The following is a 22,700-nucleotide window of genomic DNA, read 5'->3' as shown; positions in this document are numbered from 1 at the left end:
TCACTGGGTTATGAGGACATTTGCTTAGGTAGTCAAAATAAATCCTCAGTAGTAAACAACTCTGAGAGATCCTGAGGTGTCCCAGACCATGTAGTAATTAGACGACTATTCAGTCCATGAATATAGCTAGAAAGTCCATATTAAAGCATGCATTAATCAGAGGGCCGAGATATTTAGTTTGAGTTTTGTTGTAAATCTACATGTACCTTTTTGAATTATCAAGGCTGTTGGAGAGACTGTAAACATGTAAATAGGAAACCTGCTTTAAGACATTTGCAGCAAAGTTTATCTTAAATTAATGCAGTTTGTTATGAGTGTGTATCGGGTCATTTCCCTGGGGGCATTTGATTGATTGGAATCAAGGACTATTCTGACAGATGCTTACAGAATCTGCAACATGTTGGATTTTATTTCTAGGGAAGGTTTAGGTGCATTTCAGAAAAATGGCAATTCACCTGACGGCACTACTGTGCCCACATAAATTTGCTATGGACCTTGATTTAAAGTACCTAATTGGTATTCAGAGGAGTGCCAGTTCGGGTAGGTGAGCTGCATCTTCTCTCCAAAAGACCATGCCTGTGAGAAGGTTATAGATAGTTATAATGTTTGAATTCGTTATTAATCTTTGGCATGACTATGTATTTGTGGAGGGACTCATAAAGGTTCGACCTGCAATTCAATATATAGAAAAACGATTGTATGATTAGTTTGAGGCAGCTGCGCTCTTGGGGGAAGGGGTGTTGGTGAGGCCAGAAGTGGGAGAAAAGGTACAAGTACTCTGACAGGTAAAAAGACAACAGATTTTCATGTTTATTTTATCCACTGGAGCAGTGTACCCATCAGTGCAGCAGTACAAGAACTTTGGCTGCCAGTTTACAGTACTACAGTATGGATCTGTGATAGAAGGTTGTCTGCAATTGAGGCATATCCATATTCATAAGTTGTTCAAACTTGTATATATGGTTCAATAGTCCAAAGCCTTTACTGTTAGGGTGAGCACTCTGAGGCAAGGCAGTTAACTGTGAGCCCAGCTTGCGTTACTGATAGTGGTTCCTATACAAAAATGTGTAGATATATTAGCAAAATTTAACTAGGTAGGGCTGATTATATTGCTTCCAGAATGCTCCCCGTTTACATTAACATATGGCCATAAGCATGGTGGTTGTTATCTTTCTAAATGAAATGTACACAAAGAATTTTCAACATAAACTTTAAATACTAGTTTCCCGTGGCATCATTTAGTAAACATTTTTTAACCAGACCATTATATAAAACAAAAAAAGCAATTATTCATGGAGTTCAGCGTAAAACCATTATGCAAGCAGGAAAATAAACGAGGGGCTTGATTCTTCAAATTAGTCACAAAGAAGGCCACGTGCAGTTATATTTCTTTGCATTGGTGAAGATTTACAACTTTCAGGAATTCACAAGAGTTTTCAGAAGTTGGCCTGGAAATCGTACACTTTGCAAACTTTGATGAATTCAGTTTTTGCTTAAGGATATATACATCTGTATAGATGCTCATGTAAAAATCTGCTAAGCAATTACAAACCCACCTTCCATACAACCCCTCTTTCCCAGGCTGGCAAAATCAGTTTTACTCCAGTTGTAATTTTCATGTCTTTTCTAATGCTGGAGAGATTGGAGAGGAGGTGGGGAATGCGCTTAAGCTTGTTAGTTTGTGGCTCCATACATACTCATATGGCATTCCAACCCAGAAACGACTGCTCCCTGCCTATGTCCAGCCCCTGTATGTAGATTGCAAGGTGGTAGAATCAAAGCCTTGCCAGAATCCAAAACCTGATACATTAGGAACCGCCCTAACCTAATCAGAGCTCTGATATCATGTGAATGGTGCCATAATTTGTCACCTCACTACATGGCACCGGAATGGACAAGTTCATTGTTTTACAGGACGGGTATATTCCTGAATCATACTGTCCAGTGGGCTAGTAGGTCTGCGTCCTGCTTTACACTCTCAAATAAAATAAATTCACCACTCCCAAGATGAGGCACGCGGTAAAGCAGGAAGAAACACTTGGAAATGAGACCCAGTACTCACAAGATGAGGCAAATTAACCTTCAAAAGGCAGTTAATAAATAAAGCATGGGATTTTATTAACACAACACTCTTTAACAGAAAGACTTTCCCAAATGAAACCGGTAAAACAACATGCAAATATATATGTTTATCTATACATGTGCACAAGCAAGTAATAATAAAACACTCACAAGTAATCCAACTGTCAAATGCATGAACTCAAGCAGATAATAATAGGCAAATAATAATGGTCATCTAATGCAAGAAATAAGCATTGTCAAATGCAAGAATCAAATATAGAGAGCATGTATACACAACATGAAAACATATGAACAATTAAACTTTTTGCTTATATACGCAAAGTAATTAAAACCAATACATCACTGCAAGATCTGTCAACATTCTGATGAGTTCGAATGGAGGAACCCTTGACAGACAGGCAGAGTCTTGATCGGGACCCTGCAGCAGCACGTCTGTTCCACAGCGAGCTCCTGTCTTAAGCGCCAAGATTTCTGACCTTTAATACCTTTTAAAAACACAGAGAGAAACGTCTAGAAATTCCTTCTGCCTTCATATATTGCAATACCAAGGCTGGCCGTATCGGTCTGTGTCGATGTCAAGACGGGAGCTGGCCAAACCTCCTTGTTTTAAATCCAAGACAGAGAAGTAGATTCCTCTCTCACGTTTTCAATTGCACATACCACATGTTCTGTTCCAAGCAAGGCTGTTTTGCTCTGTGCTGTGGCGAAATAAAACCATCCCTCTCTGAAGCTGCAAGGAGGTACAAATTGAAATCATGCAAAAGCACAAAATGATGTACTTTCAAAATGGAGTCAATTAAAACACATGGAGTCAATGATCACCATATTCTCACAATGTATAAATGCATGTAGCCCTACAGTATTTTATTTTTTTAAAGTGTCACACCCATGGGAGTAATGAAGGTTACTGACAAGTACTGAACATTACTCCTGATACTCTTCCTAATCCTGGTCTTTACTTTTGAGTATATACCTTAGAAAGTAATATGTTTTAATCCAATCCCCTGTTAAAAAGAAAACTCATCATAAGTCCAATCTGCTAGTATCACGTTTAACTTGATTAGACAACCGATTAGACTTTTAAAACATAATTCTTCAAACCTAAGGGATAGAAGACAAAACTGATGGTTCAAAATTTAAAGTCTTACAGTCCAAGAAGTCAAGGTTATAATAGAATAGAAATGTTTCTCTTGTGCTAGTTGTGCAAATGTCTTGCATTATTCTGCTGCCCAAAAAGCAGATATGCTTCTTGTAAACTTTCCTTAAACCCAACTCATCTTTGCTGCAAGACCAAGAACTCATTAACTTGATCTAGAAGCTAAGGGTGGAAGTGGAAGATTTGCACACCCTTTTGATAGCTTCTAAATCACATAACCATCTCATAAATGGTAGGCAGAGGACCTTTGAGGTACCTGGTCGCTGCCCTTGTGACACTCAAATGGTTCTGAAGAGTCTTGACCTCTTGACCTCGGGGTGGAGGAGGGGGCAGGGGTGGGAAGGGTGTTAGGAGGGAGCAGGAAAGAACTTCAGACAAGGAGTCCCCCAGTCTCTGGGATTACATAATTGCCTTCAAATACTGGAAAATCTTTAAAACTAAAAGAAGGGCACTTAAGATGGAAACTGCAAATAAACTGAAGTGGCTAAAGGTTATATACCTGTGCAAGGAGTTAGTATCTCTTCCTGTTTCAGTTGATGCTAAGTCACTCCAAAGTTGCTTGCAAGGTCTATACTTTTGCTTTCAGCTTTGTTGATGAAAACTAATACATTCAGGTTCAATACCTTCTGCAAGAACTTTAAAATAAGGCAGGAACCTCAGTCATTGAGCTAAAACTTCTTCTCATGACATAATGGCTGCCAGTGATAGTGAAAGGACTTCCTAATATTAGCTTTCACTGAAAACTTGTCTAGAGGTTGAGTCAACTTTGGAGAGCCATAACCTCAGTAGTCCAGCGCACTGACCCTCCACACTGGTAGCCAAACTGAGTGGATTCTGGGCAATAAACAGGATGTGGATGTGAACTTGGTCCTGGGAAGAAGGACACACTCTGAATTACTGGTCTCCTGTCGCACTTTCCACAGTTCTTATATTAATTGCCATTAGGACGCTGAAATGAGATTTTGGCTGTGGCTATATGAAAGGCCAGTGTTGCTAGAGGTTGTAACCTACTCAGCCAGGTAATATACGTCTTTGTCCATTTGTTGTTTATTTGAATTAGCACTGCCAGCCCTTCCAGTCTGGCTATGAACTAAGTGAGCACTGTTTCTAACTTTCGGAGTCTGACTTTGCTACCTGAAAAGGTGGTGCTGTTGTGAATGTGTTGCAGAGGCTTGGAGCAATGTCAAACTCTAAGGCCACCTTCAACTTTTCTACTGATTTTAATGGGTAGAGCTGCTAGCACAGTGAGGAAAGAAGTACACTGTTGAGTTTGCTGTGAGTAGTCGCTACTGTATAGACCTAGCTCCTGGAAGAGTTTATTATTCTCTAAGTCCTGAGGAGAACTGCAGTTGAACAGATAATAAGTCAATCATACAGAAAGAAGAAAAAGGATTGATGTACAAAAAGAAAAACATGCCATGTCCTACTCACTTGGAGCCAAGTCTAGCGTGGGAGATCAGCACGTCACTTTGCATGGTATTTATGGAGGTAGACAAACTCTACCAAAGATGATGTTGCTGCAATGAAATACTGATCCTGAGATGGAACAAGGCAGTGCTCACAGAGTTTTAGAAGCAGTCTTTGCTCTGACCGACTGCCTCCATGTCTCTCTGTAGGTGGTCCGTAGATGCAGCATGGATGAGCCAGTCATAGAGTTAGGGGTGAACCCTGTCTTCTCTCTTGTGAATTTCACCATCGTGAAAATCTACTGCTTCGTGAAGACCTGAGGGAAGAATTTCAGTGTAATCAAAAGCAAATTGACAAACTGCTTACTGTGTTGATGTGACAGGCACATGCATGTTAGCATGCCTGAGGTATTCATCAGATCTTGTCTGCGAGCTGCCACTACCATCACGATGCAAAAGTTGATGACATTAGCTCATCAAAGGCTATGTCAGGCAGGATTATCACAAGGGGAGAAGGAGAGAGGCTCATTGGTCACGCTTTTGGCTCTAATAGTAATGTCAACTATTCAGTCTAACTGAGGGACCAACTGGCAGGACATGAACATCTGCAATGGAAAGAGTAAGTAGCACTAGTGCTAGCCCTTATCTGGAGATCAGGGTGTCTGCAAACTTCCATTCCACCTAATCTGCAGTTGACACATTCTTGACATCACAGCCGTGCTGTCTGAAAGAGGGGAAAACAAGCAAAATCCAAGTTCCTTTCTATTAGTATGCCAACCAATACCATAACCCGCCTCCTTGAAGGTACACTACTTTTGTAATGGTTCAAAAAGTCTTGATGCTGAAGCTGTTGTGAGGATGTCTGTTAATCAATTCATATTCCTTATGCGGTTATCATTAAGTGTTTTGATGTTTGTAGTACAGTAAGTGTTGTAGTGAAAGTGTTGTATTTCTTGAAGTTTTGGAACTCCAATAAAATAAAGATATGAAAGAAAGGTAACTCGACTGAGATCAAAGGCTAATTTAATGTTTTCTCTTTTCTTTGTTTCCTGTCCAGGTGCACCGAGTCCAGCACACTGTCCAGAGCGAAACCAAGTACATTGAGTTAGCTGTGGTCAATGACCAGCAGCTGGTAGGTCATGGAGTGTTTTCTGTGTGGTGTCGTAGAACATATTATTTTTGCGCACACAAAATGACTGAAATTTACTTTGTCCTGATGTTCCTAAATTTCGTGCACAGCTTCTGGCCCCAGAGCTGCTGTGGTGAGATCTTCAGCATGGGGAACATCCTTTACAACGCGGATGTTACACCGCAGTTCCCTTACGACGCAACTTTTAAAACGCAAGTTGTAACAACGAATTGCGCTGGGGGGGCCTCCAGGATAGTAAATAGTTAAATTTACTATTATTATTATTATTATTATTATTATTATTATTATTATTATGCGTTCTTATATAGCGCTCGATTACCCGTAGGCATCTCGGCGCTTGCCTTGGGAACCCGTCCTGGCTTCCCCAAGGTGAAAGCCAGGCATCCCGCCGCGGGGGGCCGTAGCGGAGATTAAGCAGGCTAATGCCCAGAGCTGCAGAGTGTGAACCTGTGATTCGAGTAGGCACCGAAGCGAGAATTATCGAGTCCATGGATATTTGGGCTCAAGACCCTGCCGCGTTGGGAATTGAACCCTGGTCCCGGGTCTGACCTCTGCTTCAGGGTCTGCCTCCTCTAACCAGTGAGCCACACTTCTCCATTATCCAACTCCTTCCCTACTATCCATGGGGACTGGAGTTGGAATAGTAAATTAAACTATTCACTATCCAGTCCCCAACAACGCAAGTCGTGGTAACGTTGTAAAACATGCGTCGTAAAGTACTGCGATGTAAAACATCGCGTTGTAACGATGTACATCCCTTCAGCATTGTTTGCAATAGGCTAAGGTAGCAGCAGAGGGAATGTCCATTTAGGAATGGTTTGAATTGCTGCTTCTTCCCCATGCCAGCTTCAGGACTACGGCTATGGAGTTTCCACTCTATACAGACCGTGATGCCCACGTGTCATCACCTTGTTGAGTATTAATAGAGATCGTTTACCAGTCCCAAAACAGTTAACTAGAATTTAGCATTAGTAAGGAAATCCTTTCAGCTTTCAAGTTGTGTGTGTGCTATATCTAAAATTTAAAACGGCAACAGCCTCAAACTTATAAATCTGTCATTTTGCACATATTTGTCAACATAATTTTAATATGTAGATTTGTCTGTGATATATCATGCCTTCATGGTTAGTTGTAAAGGACAAATACCTGATAATTCGCTGTGTTTCTGTGACGCAATAGTCTTCTGATAAAATTCGGATTTTTGGAAGGCTTCTTACCATTAGTAAAAATGAGGTGATTGTCTCAGTAATGGATGTAATTACGACTCTGGAATATAAAGCCTCAGAGGTTGTCACCTTGCATTCATATAGGTGTCTACTACCCCCAAAGAGCTCTTTGGACGAAAATGTGATTAGAGCTCACATATTTTCACCCATGGAAGGACCTTGTCTCCATGCCAGAACATATACATCTCTGCTACAGGAGAGCTCTTTCAATTGAAAAGTGATCTTCTCTTGCTTTTCTTAGAAAGAGGGGATCCTGCAAGGATGTTAACTATGAGGGTCTTCAGTTTTTACCTTAATTGAAGTGTCCCTGCCATCTTTTTCCACAAATATTGACTAAGGATAGACATGGCTGCCTCCCTTCCAGAGAGAGCTTCCTATGATTAGGGAACATGGAACATTGCATTCTGGGCTGAAACTCTGTGATTTTGAATAACAATGTGCATTTTCTTTGACTTTCAGTTTGATCAGCTGCGCCAGTCAGTTGTTCTCACAAGCAACTTTGCCAAATCTGTAGTCAACCTGGCAGACGCAGTAAGTGATGCTGATGAGCTCCCTTTGAATTAAGAGTTGCACGGGTCTGGCCTGAGAGAAGTCATTATCTATATGTTGATTTTACACAGCTAGCAAACATGGGCGCTTGGAATATGTGAGTAAAGGATTTGACTGCGATGGCTGTTCAGTAGATGTTATACATGCACAAGAAATGTTTTAAGTTTACAGAATTATTTTTCTGCTTTTCATAGTTTCATGGCTTTGACATAAAGCTTGGTCACCAACGGCTTTTTGATTTAAAGAACTAAGCTTGTTGGCACACTAATGGTGTGGAACAAATATATCAAATAGTGCTCACATGCTTACAAAAAAGGTGTTTTGTGAGCATGTAGTGATAATTGTGAAGGGGCATTGCCATTCTACTTTCAGTGACCTCACAAGGAGCTTATTTGAACCCACAGTAAAGGACGGATCTGCAAAGACCAGGTGTATCCCCTTCACGAAGTGTCTAAAAAATTGGTTTCTGGTCTCTTTATTATGGACCTTTCAGTTGTGCATTTCTCACATAATCTATCTGGCATAGCACAATTGCATGTGTCATAATTGCATCTTGAGTGCAAGTTTCAAAATCACAATTTAGCATATAAACAATGGACATTTGATAAGCTGTTGCGTATGGTTTGCATCAGTGCAGATCTTACCATCTATTTTTGTTCTGTTGGGAAACAAAGTTGTGTATCAATGCCAATTTGTAAACCACTGAATATATATATAGAGCGCTTGAAACCAAAAATACAATGTGGCCGTGCTAAAAGAATTTAAAATTGACTATCTGCCTTCTCTTTTACTCTACTAATGCACTGTGGACATTGTAATTGTACAGTTCACAGTCACAGTCCATCTGTTATATTACAATTCCAGCTTTCAAAATAATTATTTCTCACTCCACAATGCATTGTAGTTTTAGAAGTAATTTTTGGGGTAAACGTTTACTCACATTTTGCATTCATGAACCTCTTAATACATTCTTCTGTATTTGGAACTCATGAGAACAGTGTAGTAGTGCCATTTTGTAAGCAGATAAATATACAATTACAAGTTGTGTAATGCAATGGGAGAAATAAAGAGAAGAAGGGTTGTTAATATCCAGGGGCTGTTTTAGTGTGGACCTGCATTACCATGATGTGATTGAAACCTTTTAATGTTCTGTCTGATGCTTGTCTGGATTGTTTTTGGCTGCAGTGCAGTTTATAGTTTGTCTTATTTTTATTCACACTTTAATCCCTTAATGTATGGCACAGACAAATGTCACTAGCAAAATTGTCTGTACCAGTGAACAGTTGTAAAAGAAGACTGTTCAGTTGATCAGCAGTTCCATGCCACATGGGGCATTGGCAGCAGGTTGACTGCCTTGGCCCATTCTAGGTGCCTCCCAATTCTCTTAATATTTTCTAGCTTTCCCCAAGGTGGGGTGCTGATACCCAATGTAGAAGCAGTCAAGTTTATGTGACCCGGTGCTGATGCCCAGTGTAGAAGCAGTCAAGTTTATGTGACCCTGTGCTGATGTCCAGTGTAGAAGCAGTCAAGTTTATGTGACCCTTTGCAGTGCTGAATTTTGCTAAGATGCCTCTTGTGCTTCTTACAGATCTACAAGGAACAGCTAAACACTAGGATAGTCCTAGTTGCCATGGAAACGTGGGCCTCTGGTGACAAGATCCAGGTGGAAGAAGATCCTTTGGTTACCTTGAGTGAGTTCATGAAATTCCGGAGGAAGGGGCTACAGGAGTCAATAGATGCTGTGCATCTCTTCTCGTGAGTCGTAGGGCTTTCAAACAACATTTAACCACTTTGTCAGTGCCGTAATATTTGGGTTGTTTTTAACTCAGCCTCTTTCTGGGTATTCTGTATCTCCAGCCTACTTATATTAATTTTTGTCTGTTGTTTTCTGAATGAAAGTAATCCTCTCTTACTATTATAAACAAGCATTGGCATAGCCAATAGGTCTCGCCTCTGGGACCTTATAAGTGTTTAGTTATCCAGCACATTATCCTTGGTGCAACAACATCAAGTGTTGCATGGCTAAACACTTATAAACTACAAAAACAAGACTTTTTTTCTCTTTCTTTATCGAAACAACAGCCATGAATCAAACATAGCAGTCTATTTTCACTTTTATTCCTTATTTATTATAATCATTTTTTTTTTTCAATCAGAAAGCTTTTTTATTTTTTTAAAGACATTTCTGCATATACAGATCTCAATATACAAAATATACAACTTTATACAACATTTACAAACACCATGTGAAAGACAAAGTGTAAATTTAAATGACACACAACCACACAAAACTTTCTTACTACAGTGACTCAATTCACATTCACAAACATAGACAAAACCAAAAACAAAAAACAAAATATTACCTCTGAGGTATGGGTCAATGTCAGCATGAAATATTTACATTGAAAAAGGTTAGAAACATTAAATTAATTCCAGATTTCCAAAAGTTCTAACAGTTAAACAATTATATTCAGTCTTAATCCAGTCTTGAAAAACTATTTATTTTGTTGACAATTGACCGTAAATAATCGACGCGTTTCGAACTCCCAAACTTGTGGGGTTCTCCTCAGGATCAGTATGATTTCTACAAGACAAAGCATATGAACCAAGTTAGGCTCCCTCGTCCGTCAAGTGTTTCACTACTACCTAGACCAGCCACCATTCGGCTTGCACCAACCTACCTTAGAACCTCTGTACAACGTCTCTCAGGACTGGTGTGATTCGGTGTTATGTGGACACTGTAACATAAAATGTACACACACAAATGACATGCCATTCCTTCTCACCTATACAACAACCAACTAGAGCCACATGGACCCATTTGCACTCACCTCACAAGCTCTGAATGTCGCTTGGAGTGTCTGAAAAGGGGTGAGAAAATAATGAATGGTCCACTCGCAAACAAAGTTCTTCGAAAAATAAATGAGCTTTGGACTGAATAAAGTTTAGGTCACCTACCCAGTGTGGGCGTTGGAAAATGCTTCAACGTAAGCGCATTCGAATTCGGCGTCTGTTACAGTTACAATCTCAGGGCTGCAGTAAATGCACGATTCCCTAAAACAACCGTAAAAAATAAAAAGACGCATTACATTGCGATCTTTTGTTTACAAAGTTTTCAAGGGTTCCGCCCGATTTCCGGAGAAACAGGCTAGTTCAAGATCTTAAACTAACTTGGCTGCCTCTCAAAGGGTAGCACCAACGCGGCGTCTCCAGTCGATCCTTCCGCTCGACTCCGTTTCTGGTCATGTTACCTGATGTATTTTTAAAGGGGAATTGTCCGTATTGAGATTGTAGAAACTTTACCTGTTTTGACGTGGAAAACACCCCACTTATGTGATAAGTTTGGCGTAAACAGATCTTCAAAGCATATATTTATGCGAAGGGATGAAATACATGTATATAAATTGGTCGGCACACAGCTGCAAGGTTTAGCATGGGAAGAGGCATTATGGTCCCAGTAGTTTGGAACCACAGAATCGGATGATTTATCTCCCAGATTGTTCAATGGATCGGTACAAAATTCTTACAAGTTCAAAAAGTGGACAGTAAGACGGCATCATTTGTAGAAAAGGGACTAATAAATTCTTATTTAGTGGTTTCCTCTGAAGATTTCTGAAATCTCATTTAATCCTGTGGTGTCAGTGTTGAATTTCATTATAAGAAAAGCCTCGCGTTGCGTCAGCCTTGAATCTAAATTTCCTCCTCGTGCATCATTTTCAATTTTTGAAATAATCGTCCATCGAAGGTCATCTTCTTTATGTCCATGGGAGGCCCAATGTTGTACTAATGGTGCATTAGGGACCTGGCTTCTTATTCTTGATTTATGTTGGGTTATTCGTTGCCTTGCCTCCTGAGTAGTTTTCCCGATGTACAGTTTTGGACATGGGCACCAGATTCCATACACTATGTTCTTAGTCAAACAGTTGGTAAAGGTTAAATGTTTCCAATGTATTCTCTCGAAAGTGAAAACCGACCCTTCCTCTGTTGATGAGCAACAGGTACAATTACCGCACTTATGGTGTCCAACTATTGGAGGTAATCCCAGCATGCCTCTTAGTGTTGATTTGGGTTCCCGGGGTAGAGCTGCTCTCACAATGTGATTTGCCACACTTTTTTCTTTTTTGTATGCAAACAGGGGTGGTTCATGGAATTCACAATGTAAGTCTTTAACTAGATGCCAATTTTGCATTACCATCTTACGTAGTTGGTGTGTGTTGGGGTTGAAGGTGGTGACACATACAATCCGTTTTTGTAACAATGTTTCCCCTGGGACCCACCAAGCTCTTTTTAATGAATGCTTGAGAAGTTTTTTAGGGTATCCTCTAAGGAGTAGCCGATCCATGAGTGCATTAGCATGTATAAAATACTCCTCTCTGTTCGAACAATTCCTCCTTATTCTTAAAAACTGTCCAAATGGCAGATTCTGTTTAAGGCTTCTTGGGTGGTGGCTTGTGTAATGCAAGGCTTTATTCCTATCCGTCGATTTTCGGAATAGAGTTGTCCCTAGTGTACAGTCCGTTGCATAAACTTGGGCATCTAGAAAGGTAACTGATTTGTTGCTTGCAATATGGCTGAATTTGATATCTTCTGTTCTCATATTTAGCCATGTTATAAATTCATTTAGTTTTTCATATGATTCAGACCATAGAAAGAAAACATCGTCTATATATCGCATATATTTTGTAATATGCTCTGCGTACGGGTTGTTATTGTAAATGAAGTGGTTTTCATAAAGTCCCATAAATAAAACGGCCAGCTCCGGTGCGAAGGGGCAGCCCATGGCTACCCCTTTGATTTGGAAGAAAAATTCTGTATCAAATTCAAAGTAATTTTTCTGTAAGGCGAATTTAGCCAGTCTCATGATATAATCTGTAGGGACTCTACTGGGTTATTCTCTTTGATTTAGAAACAATTCCAAGGTTTCTAATGCCTGTTCTTGTGGTATCTGCGTGTACAAGGACACGACATCCATAGTCACCATTAGTTATTTGTTCTCATCAAATTCAACGGATTTTAATTGATTGATAAAGGCAGTAGTGTCTTTAAGATGTGCTTGAACATTGCAGACAAGTGGCTTCAGAAAATAGTCAATATATTTAGAAACTGGTTCAGTCAATGATTCACATCCTGAAATTATTGGACGGCCAGGGGGCTCTTTGGCATCTTTATGTATCTTTGGTAAGATATAATACACCGGTGTTCTGGGGTTCTTATTTTGTAAGAAAGAAAGTTCTTTTGGTCCAAGAATCCCTAGCTCATGGCCCTCTTGGAGGATTTTAAAGAGCTCATTTTGTAGTTCCTTGACTGGGTTATAGGTAATTTTTTTATAACAAGTTGGATCTTCCAGTTGGCGTCTGACCTCCTCCTTATACTTGTTAATGTCCCAGAGGACTACAGCGCCCCCTTATCTGCTTGCTTTATTACAAGAGATTTGTCATTTTTCAGTGTGAAAATAGCATCCTTTTCATTTTTACTCAAATTAAATTGCCAAAATGTTTTCTTTTCTCCAGGGCTGTAATACCTGATAGGATGGCCCTTTCAAATGTAAGCACCTCCTTTGGGGTTTTATGAGCCGGTGGGAAAAATGAAGATTTTGGTCGAAAGCCCGTGGTTTCTGTGTTAATTGCCTCAGGTGTGTCCATAAAAAATGTTTTCAAACGTAATTTCCTACAGAACTCTATAGCTTCTAACTTCATTTTAACGAAGTCCGTTGGTCGTACCGGGACGAATGAAAGGCCCTTTTCTAGAACCGTGATTTCGGAGGGGGTCAGTTCCCGGTCAGTTAGATTAAAGAGGGATGATGTTGACACTAGTTCCTGTAATACTGGCGTCTGGTCCTCATTTCCCATGGTTGATTTCCGGTACGTGACCTTCCCCTTCCCCGCTGCTGGCCTCTGCCTAAAAAAGATTGAGGGTTCTGTTGCTGGTTCTGTTGGTTGCCCCTAGTGATTGAATTGCTCCTTGAATCACTTGTGTCAGTTTCTCCTCCAGATGAAGAGGAAGTAGTATCAGAGAACGTTAAAAACGTATTCCTAGATCTTCCCTGGTTGTCTTGGAAGAACCTTCTTTGTGTTGGTCTCGTGTAGAAGTCTGGTTGCAAATAAGGGTAAACAATTTCTAAAGCAAAGTTCTTTTTATCCAGTTCAAATTTATTACTTTTCTGAGTAACTGTATAGTCCTTAAATTCCAGAATTTCTTTTTCTATTTTTTCTAGGAGTCCTTTTGCGTCCGTGATCAATTGATTATTTTGTATTTCCGTTTCAAGGTCCGAAATCTCTTGGAGTTGTTTGATTGAAATCCTGTGTGCTGTTTCAACAGTAAGGACCATAAGGTCCCTACTACACTTAGTTTCTATTCCGCTGAATCCTTTTTTATACTCTGGATCGTCTATGAAGACCATAGGAGTGTTCTTGATTTGTAGGCCTGAGGGAATTGTCCCAGCTTGTAAATGTTGAACCAAAAAATGGCCATGTAGGTCCGTCCTTATCTGTTTCTTGCGTAGTCTTATCAGTTTATCTGATCCATTTTGGGTTTTTGCTGTTAAACTTAAGGTAGCGGAGGCGAAAACCGGCGGTGCTCTAATAAGATTCTGGATGTGTTCTTCACTATATGACAGGGTATCTTTCTCGGCCATACTATGTACAAAACACACTTCTCACAAACAATTAACAATAAACAAATATGCACACCAACGAAGGACAACACTTAGTGTAAGTGAAAAATGTAGGTGTATTTCTACCTCAATCGACCTCGCGAGCAAGTGCCCGCACAAAATCGTAGGACCAAAACAGGGTCTTGGCTCCTCAACAGTAAGGCTAAACCAAACTTAACTACAAAAACAATACAGCTGCCAGTACTGGAAAGACTTTGTTTCTCTTTATTTATCTAAACAACAGCCATGAATCAAACATAGCAGTTTATTTTCACTTTTATTCCTTATTTATTATAATCATTTTTTTTTCAATCTGAAAGCTTTTTTATTTTTTAAAGACATTTCTGTGCATATATAGATCTCAATATACAAAATATACAACTTTATACAAAATTTACAAACACCATGTGAAAGACAAAGTCTAAATTTAAATGACACACAACCACACAAAACCTTCTTACTACAGTCACTCAATTCACATTCACAAACATAGACAAAACCAAAAACAAAAACAAAATAATACCTCCTAGGTATGGGTCAATGTCAGCATGAAATATTTACATTGAAAAAGGTTAGAAACATTAAATAAATTCCAGATTTCCAAAAGTTCTAACAGTTAAAAAATTATATTCAGTCTTAATCCAGTCTTGAAAAACTATTTATTTTGTTGACAATTGACCGTAAATGATCGACACGTTTTGAACTCCCTAACTTGTGGGGTTCTCCTCAGGATCAGTATGATTTCTACAAGACAAAGCATATGAACCAAGTTAGGCTCCCTCGTCTGTCAAGTGTTTCACTACTACCTAGACCAGCCACCATTCGGCTTGCACCAACCTACCTTAGAACCTCTGTACAACGTCTCTCAGGACTGGTGTGATTCGGTGTTATGTGGACACTGTAACATAAAATGTACACACACAAATGATATGCCATTCCTTCTCACCTATACAACAACCAACTAGAGCCACATGGACCCATTTGCACTCACCTCACAAGCTCTGAATGTCGCTTGGAGTGTCTGAAAAGGGGTGAGAAAATAATGAATGGTCCACTCGCAAACAAAGTTCTTCGAAAAATAAATGAGCTATGGACTGAATAAAGCCTAGGTCACCTACCCAGTGTGGGCGTTGGAAAATGCTTCAACGTAAGCGCATTCGAATTCGGCGTCTGTTACAGTAAAGGCTCGATAATCTCAGGGCTGCAGTAAATGCACGATTCCCTAAAACAACCGTAAAAAATAAAAAGACGCATTACATTGCGATCTTTTGTTTACAAAGTTTTCAAGGGTTCCGCCCGATTTCCGGAGAAACAGGCTAGTTCAAGATCTTAAACTTACTTGGCTGCCTCTCAAAGGGTAGCACCAACGCGGCGTCTCCAGTCGATCCTTCCGCTCGACTCAGTTTCTGGTCATGTGACCTGATGTATTTTTAAAGGGGAATTGTCCTTAAAGACACTACTGCCTTTATCAATCATTTAAAATCCGTTGAATTTGATGAGAACAAACAACTAATGGTGACTATGGATGTCGTGTCCTTGTACACGCAGATACCGCAAGAACAGGCATTAGAAACCTTGGAATTGTTTCTAAATCAAAGAGAACAACCCAGTAGAGTCCCTACAGATTATATCATGAGACTGGCTAAATTCGCCTTACAGAAAAATCACTTTGAATTTGATACAGAATTTTTCTTCCAAATCAAAGGGGTAGCCATGGGCTGCCCCTTCGCACCGGAGCTAGCCGTTTTATTTATGGGACTTTATGAAAACCACTTCATTTACAATAAAACCCGTACGCAGAGCATATTACAAAATATATGCGATATATAGACAATGTTTTCTTTCTATGGTCTGAATCATATGAAAAACTAAATGAATTTATAACATGGCTAAATATGAGAACAGAAGATATCAAATTCAGCCATATTGCAAGCAACAAATCAATTACCTTTCTAGATGTCCAAGTTTATGCAACGGACGGTACACTAGGGACAACTCTATTCCGAAAATCGACGGATAGGAATAAAGCCTTGCATTACACAAGCCACCACCCAAGAAGCCTTAAACAGAATCTGCCATTTGGACAGTTTTTAAGAATAAGGAGGAATTGTTTGAACAGAGAGGAGTATTTTATACATGCTAATGCACTCATGGATCGGCTACTCCTTAGAGGATACCCTAAAAAACTTCTCAAGCATTCATTAAAAAGAGCTTGGTGGGTCCCAAGGGAAACATTGTTAGAAAAGAGAACACGTGAGGAACAAAAACAGATTGTATGTGTCACCACCTTCAACCCCAACACACACCAACTACGTAAGATGGTAATGCAAAATTGGCATCTAGTTAAAGACTTACATTGTGAATTCCATGAACCACCCCTGTTTGCATACAAAAAAGAAAAAAGTGTGGCAAATCACATTGTGAGAGCAGCTCTACCCCGGGAACCCAAATCAACACAAAGAGGCATGCTGGGATTACCTCCAATATTTGGACACCATAAGTGCGGTAATTGTACCTGTTGCTCATCAACAGAGGAAGGGTCGGTTTTCACTTTCGAGAGAATACATTGGAAACATTTAACCTTTACCAACTGTTTGACTAAGAACATAGTGTATGGAATCTGGTGCCCATGTCCAAAACTGTACATCGGGAAAACTACTCAGGAGGCAAGGCAACGAATAACCCAACATAAATCAAGAATAAGACGCCAGGTCCCTAATGCACCATTAGTACAACATTGGGCCTCCCATGGACATAAAGAAGATGACCTTCGATGGACGATTATTTAAAAAATTGAAAATGATGCACGAGGAGGAAATTTAGATTCAAGGCTGACGCAATGCGAGGCTTTTCTTATAATGAAATTCAACACTGACACCACAGGATTAAATGAGATTTCAGAAATCTTCAGAGGAAACCACTAAATAAGAATTTATTAGTCCCTTTTCTACAAATGATGCCGTCTTACTGTCCACTTTTTGAACTTGTAAGAATTTTGTACCGATCCATTGAACAATCTGGGAGATAAATCATCCAATTCTGTGGTTCCAAACTACTGGGACCATAATGCCTCTTCCCATGCTAAACCTTGCAGCTGTGTGCCGACCAATTTATATACATGTATTTCATCCCTTCGCATAAATATGCTTTGAAGATCTGTTTACGCCAAACTTATCACATAAGTGGGGTGTTTTCCACCTCAAAACGGGTAAAGTTTCTACAATCTCAATACGGACAATTCCCCTTTAAAAATACATCAGGTCACATGACCAGAAACGGAGTCGAGCGGAAGGATCGACTGGAGACGCCGCGTTGGTGCTACCCTTTGAGAGGCAGCCAAGTAAGTTTAAGATATTGAACTAGCCTGTTTCTCCGGAAATCGGGCGGAACCCTTGAAAACTTTGTAAACAAAAGATCGCAATGTAATGCGTCTTTTTATTTTTTACAGTTGTTTTAGGGAATCGTGCATTTACTGCAGCCCTGAGATTATCGAGCCTTTACTGTAACAGACGCCGAATTCGAATGCGCTTACGTTGAAGCATTTTCCAACGCCCACACTGGGTAGGTGACCTAGGCTTTATTCAGTCCAAAGCTCATTTATTTTTCGAAGAACTTTGTTTGCGAGTGGACCATTCATTATTTTCTCACCCCTTTTCAGACACTCCAAGCGACATTCAGAGCTTGTGAGGTGAGTGCAAATGGGTCCATGTGGCTCTAGTTGGTTGTTGTATAGGTGAGAAGGAATGGCATGTCATTTGTGTGTGTACATTTTATGTTACAGTGTCCACATAACACCGAATCACACCAGTCCTGAGAGACGTTGTACAGAAGTTCTAAGGTAGGTTGGTGCAAGCCGAATGGTGGCTGGTCTAGGTAGTAGTGAAACACTTGACAGACGAGGGAGCCTAACTTGGTTCATATGCTTTGTCTTGTAGAAATCATACTGATCCTGAGGAGAACCCCACAAGTTAGGGAGTTCGAAACGCGTCGATCATTTACGGTCAATTGTCAACAAAATAAATAGTTTTTCAAGACTGGATTAAGACTGAATATAATTGTTTAACTGTTAGAACTTTTGGAAGTCTGGAATTTATTTAATGTTTCTAACCTTTTTCAATGTAAATATTTCATGCTGACATTGACCCATACCTCAGAGGTATTATTTTGTTTTTGTTTTTCGTTTTGTCTATGTTTGTGAATGTGAATTGAGTGACTGTAGTAAGAAGGTTTTGTGTGGTTGTGTGTCATTTAAATTTAGACTTTGTCTTTCACATGGTGTTTGTAAATTTTGTATAAAGTTGTATATTTTGTATATTGAGATCTGTATATGCACAGAAATGTCTTTAAAAAAATGAAAAAGCTTTCTGATTGAAAAAAAAATGATTATAATAAATAAGGAATAAAAGTGAAAATAGACTGCTATGTTTGATTCATGGCTGTTGTTTAGATAAAGAAAGAGAAAAAAAGTATTTCCAGTACTGGCAGCTGTATTGTTTTTGTAGTTAAGTTTGGTTTAGCCTTACTGTTGAGGAGCCAAGACCCTGTTTTGTTCCTACGAATAAACACTTATAAAGTCCCAGAGGGAGACCTATTGGCTATGCCAATGCTTGTTTCTTTTGGTTTGTCTGGAGGGCACTGAAGCTGCCATTTGGTGCCTGGCCACTGAGTTTGTAAAAAAAGCACTTTCACACAAAATTCACACAATTTGTTTTTTTCATTTACTGCTTCAAATGGCATCTGCCATCTTGAAATAATAAAAAATAAATGTGCATACCTCATTCCGTAGGCACATGCATATGTGGTGATGCCAATGTGCACATATCTTATCATGCACACATGCATAAGGAATGATGGATCCGGTACATTTTTATTTTTATTTTCTGTATTTTGCTGATGCCGGGTGGCAGGGGTAAAATGCATTTCTCGACATCAGCAAAAAGCATTAGCAAACAGGTTGAAAAGGTGATACCTATGACGTTGCCAAAGCTTGTTACCTTCAGTGACCATAAGATGGTGGGTTTTACCAGAATGTTTGATCTCGGGAGTCAAAGTATGACAGTCATTCCACTTTACAATGTCACGTGGGAACAATCAGTGCATGCTGATCCAGTGATTACACCTGTGATCCATCCTCACTCACAGGCCATCTTGGAAGGATCTATAGTTTGAGTGGACAGACTTAAGGTGAATGCAACCCTTGCTACTATTTTGGTAAAAAGGAAGACCCATTCCAATCCCTTGTGTCCTACGCACATCTCCTACAAACTGGACAAGCCCGTACGGTTTCCCACATTACCTGCATCAACTTAAATCTTCTTCATTTGGGTCAAATGTAGGTGTAGGCTTGTTGGGGGAATGCATTGTAAATTCCTTTAGCATCTGCTTTTTGGATATTTACAAGCATGTGGGAATGCATTCCCCCAAAAACTCTACAACACTCATCTAAATCAGAGGAGTAGCAAGTCTGGCATGGGCTCCAGTGAAAGAAGGAACAAGCATTGGCAAAGGTAATAGGTTGCGTCTGTGCACGCTATATTGGCCTTGTCGGTATTTTTAGCCATGAAGAACAGCACTGCGTCTGCTAAGCAGCACAGCTGAATGAAAGTTGGAAAAAAGTGCTGTAAGTATTCAACACTTGCCATGCCATAGCACGTGTTTTTTTTTTTTTTTTTTTTACTTTCAACAATGCTGCTTAAAAGCTGCACTGCTATACCTGTAAAAAAAAGAATTGGACAAAGCTGATAAATCTCGCATAAGCAAGACCTATTGGCTTTGCCAATGCTCAGGAAAAAAAGCCCCTAGTGCTTTTTTTTCAGGATGGAAGTGGGTGAGAGGAAGGGACAAGCAACAGTGGGGAGAGGGGTCGGGCCAAGCAATGACACGGAAGGAGGCAGGGGTTCAGGGTAAGCAATGACAGAGGAGAGAGCATGGGGTGGGTGGACAGGGCAAACAGCGGGGGAGGGATACAATGGGTATGGTGGAAGCAAAGACAGGGGAGCTAGCAGGGGGAATGGCTCAACCAACATCACAGGAGGAGGAAGAGTGACCAGACAACGGGAGAGAGAAAAACAGGTCAAGCAACAACACAGGAGTGGGCCCAATCAAGCAACGACAACAGGGCAATAACACATGAGGGTGACAGGCAGCCAATGATGCAGAGAGGGACGAGGGGGGTACCAGACACAACCTGTAGAAACGTTCTACTCGAAGCTGCAACCACCGTAAGAACACTGGCAAATAACAGGAAGCAGTACTAAGTATATGCTCCATAGAAGGAATAAACACAAGAATAGAGAGTTAATCTGACGCACGCTGACCAAAGAGAAGAAAGGACATGAAGGTGATAATGGCACCAACCAATGATAAGTAATGAGCAGCCGTAAAGCCCCTTTTATGTAAACAATACATGTTGCAGTGACAGCACATGTGCTGTCTTAGACCAGTCCTAATAAATAAGGCCCTATGGCCAGGCTTGGCAGTAAAACAACTATAATTAGGGTGCAATTGGCCCCTCAGACCTCTGGAACTCGGTGCCACTGCACCTGCAGCAGTCTTGATATATACACCCCTGCACAGGTATGTCCACTTCACAAATCGATTTTCGAATGTGTGCATTATGCATGGCGTAAGCGATACACACCATTCACACATAACACATATTCATATCTGAAAATCAGGTTTGATGTAATAATGGATGCATAACAAATGTTCTATGTATGTCTATTTTAAGCTGAAAAAGCCCTATAATTTTTCCGCAGATGGAAGGCTGAGTGCTATCATCACTTAAACAGCCAGAATGCAATATGTTATTTATTACCACTATTGAGTGTGGGTATAGACGAGAACACAATGGTTGAAATCTTAGTGGTTAAATAAACTCTGAATCGCTAGGCCTTGTGTGTACAGACCAGTTGGTTTCCTCTGTAAAGTGATACTAGAATGGAAGTGTCAGGCATTACTTAGTGCTTTCTCGAGTCATTTATGCTCCCCTATGCTAGTAACATTTTTACATATTAAAATTTAATTTGTGATTCTATGTTTATTAGTATACTTGATCCAAATAACATGTTATTTGTTTTACCAGCATCAGATATACATGCACACAAACACTCGAAAGAAAACACATGCTCTGTGGAGCGATCCATTCCATTTCCACTGAAATTTGCCCATTATTAAACATTATTTCTTTTTTTGCAGTTTTATATCACAAACTCGACCCAAAAGTAGTGGAGCGCTTTACATGAGAATCAGTTACGTTACTCAAGGATGCATTAATTTTTGGTAGGCACAGGAGATTATGTGATTTGCCCAGAATCACACAGGATGTTGAGTTGACGCCGAGACTCGAACCTGCTCGGGTCTTTGGATAGTTATTATTGTCACAGAAACAGTTTGCAAGAAACAAGATGCTCCTTTGCGGCAAGCTCTTAGCTTGCTTACAAGGTTTCCTGCAGCCTGCTAAGCAATGCCTGGCCAGCAGTATGTATACACGTGGGGCTGGTTGTCTCCCTTCCTTTACCATTCAAAGCTGTTTCAAGTGAAACAATTCACTTTACAGCCTTTTCGTCTTTCCCGTAATCGCAAGGGGTTAATTACGCCGATATGAAGAGAATCGCAGGCAGTTTCACTTTCTCGCATAAGATTAAGCAGCACATGATTAAATACCTAATTGTTGGCGAACTCTTGTGGGAGGCGAGAAAACAATCAACAAGCAATAGCTGCGCTGCAGTAAAGCCACGCGGCCGTGAAAGTGATCATGTAAATTAAAAAAAAAAGCACGCCTCGAGGGTCGGGAGGGGGCCTGCATGGTTCCCTTGCGGGAGCGTGCGACCATATGGTGCCACAATATGGCGCCGCACGCTCTCGCAAGAAATCGCCAAGATGTGCACGCGTTCCATTGCAAGCAATGCAACGCGTGCACGTTTTTGCCCCCAAAGCTGTGGCGATGGCTACAGGTCTCTGTCCTATGCAGTGCATGCATGCTGCGTAGGTGAGACCTAAAAAGGGGTTGGTGGCTCTCTCGTAGTCTGTCCATTTCTGAATCCATCTGAAGAATTTCATTTCTTTTTTGCCTACCTATGGGAAAGATTTCCATATTGCTGCCAATCTAACAGCAACCACATTGTGTTTCCGTTATGTGATGAAGTACCGATCTTCTTCCTCTAAAATGGTTCATGATTCTCCTTTCCTTTAGTCAATCCCTTCAAGTATATTCCTCCTGAGATATCTGGTGGCGAGTGTGCCCATTTCCCACACCTTAAGGAAAAGCCCTATGTCACATTGTACCTCAGTTAAGTGGCCTTCTATTTTCAGAGCTTTAACTCTTATGGAGGTGTTTCATAGAATAGTGTCAACAATAAACATTTGTTTATATTATCTTAGAGTAGATGTCATCTGTTTGGCACAGATGATTGAATAGGGGTTGTCAGAGGTTGTGTAGGTAGAATTGAAGTGAGGGTTAAGGGTTGATGTAAGAGGT

The 22,700-nt window shown here is 40.2% G+C and overlaps 1 protein-coding gene across 1 annotated transcript in view; it reads left to right on the top strand.

The window, feature by feature from the left end:
- The window catches only part of ADAM11 (ADAM metallopeptidase domain 11), a 381,539-nt gene that overhangs the window by 149,433 nt on the left and 209,406 nt on the right, over nt 1-22,700 (top strand). Inside the window, exons 9-11 of the mRNA XM_078645153.1 lie at nt 5,702-5,776; nt 7,480-7,551; nt 9,158-9,324. Coding sequence (XP_078501279.1) covers nt 5,702-5,776; nt 7,480-7,551; nt 9,158-9,324 — 314 coding nt within the window. The remainder of the gene's footprint in view (nt 1-5,701; nt 5,777-7,479; nt 7,552-9,157; nt 9,325-22,700) is intronic.

This window comes from Lissotriton helveticus, chromosome 5_1 (assembly GCF_964261635.1).
Source record: "Lissotriton helveticus chromosome 5_1, aLisHel1.1, whole genome shotgun sequence".
NCBI classification, from domain to species: domain Eukaryota; kingdom Metazoa; phylum Chordata; class Amphibia; order Caudata; family Salamandridae; genus Lissotriton; species Lissotriton helveticus.
This window is presented reverse-complemented; position numbering and strand designations above follow the sequence as displayed.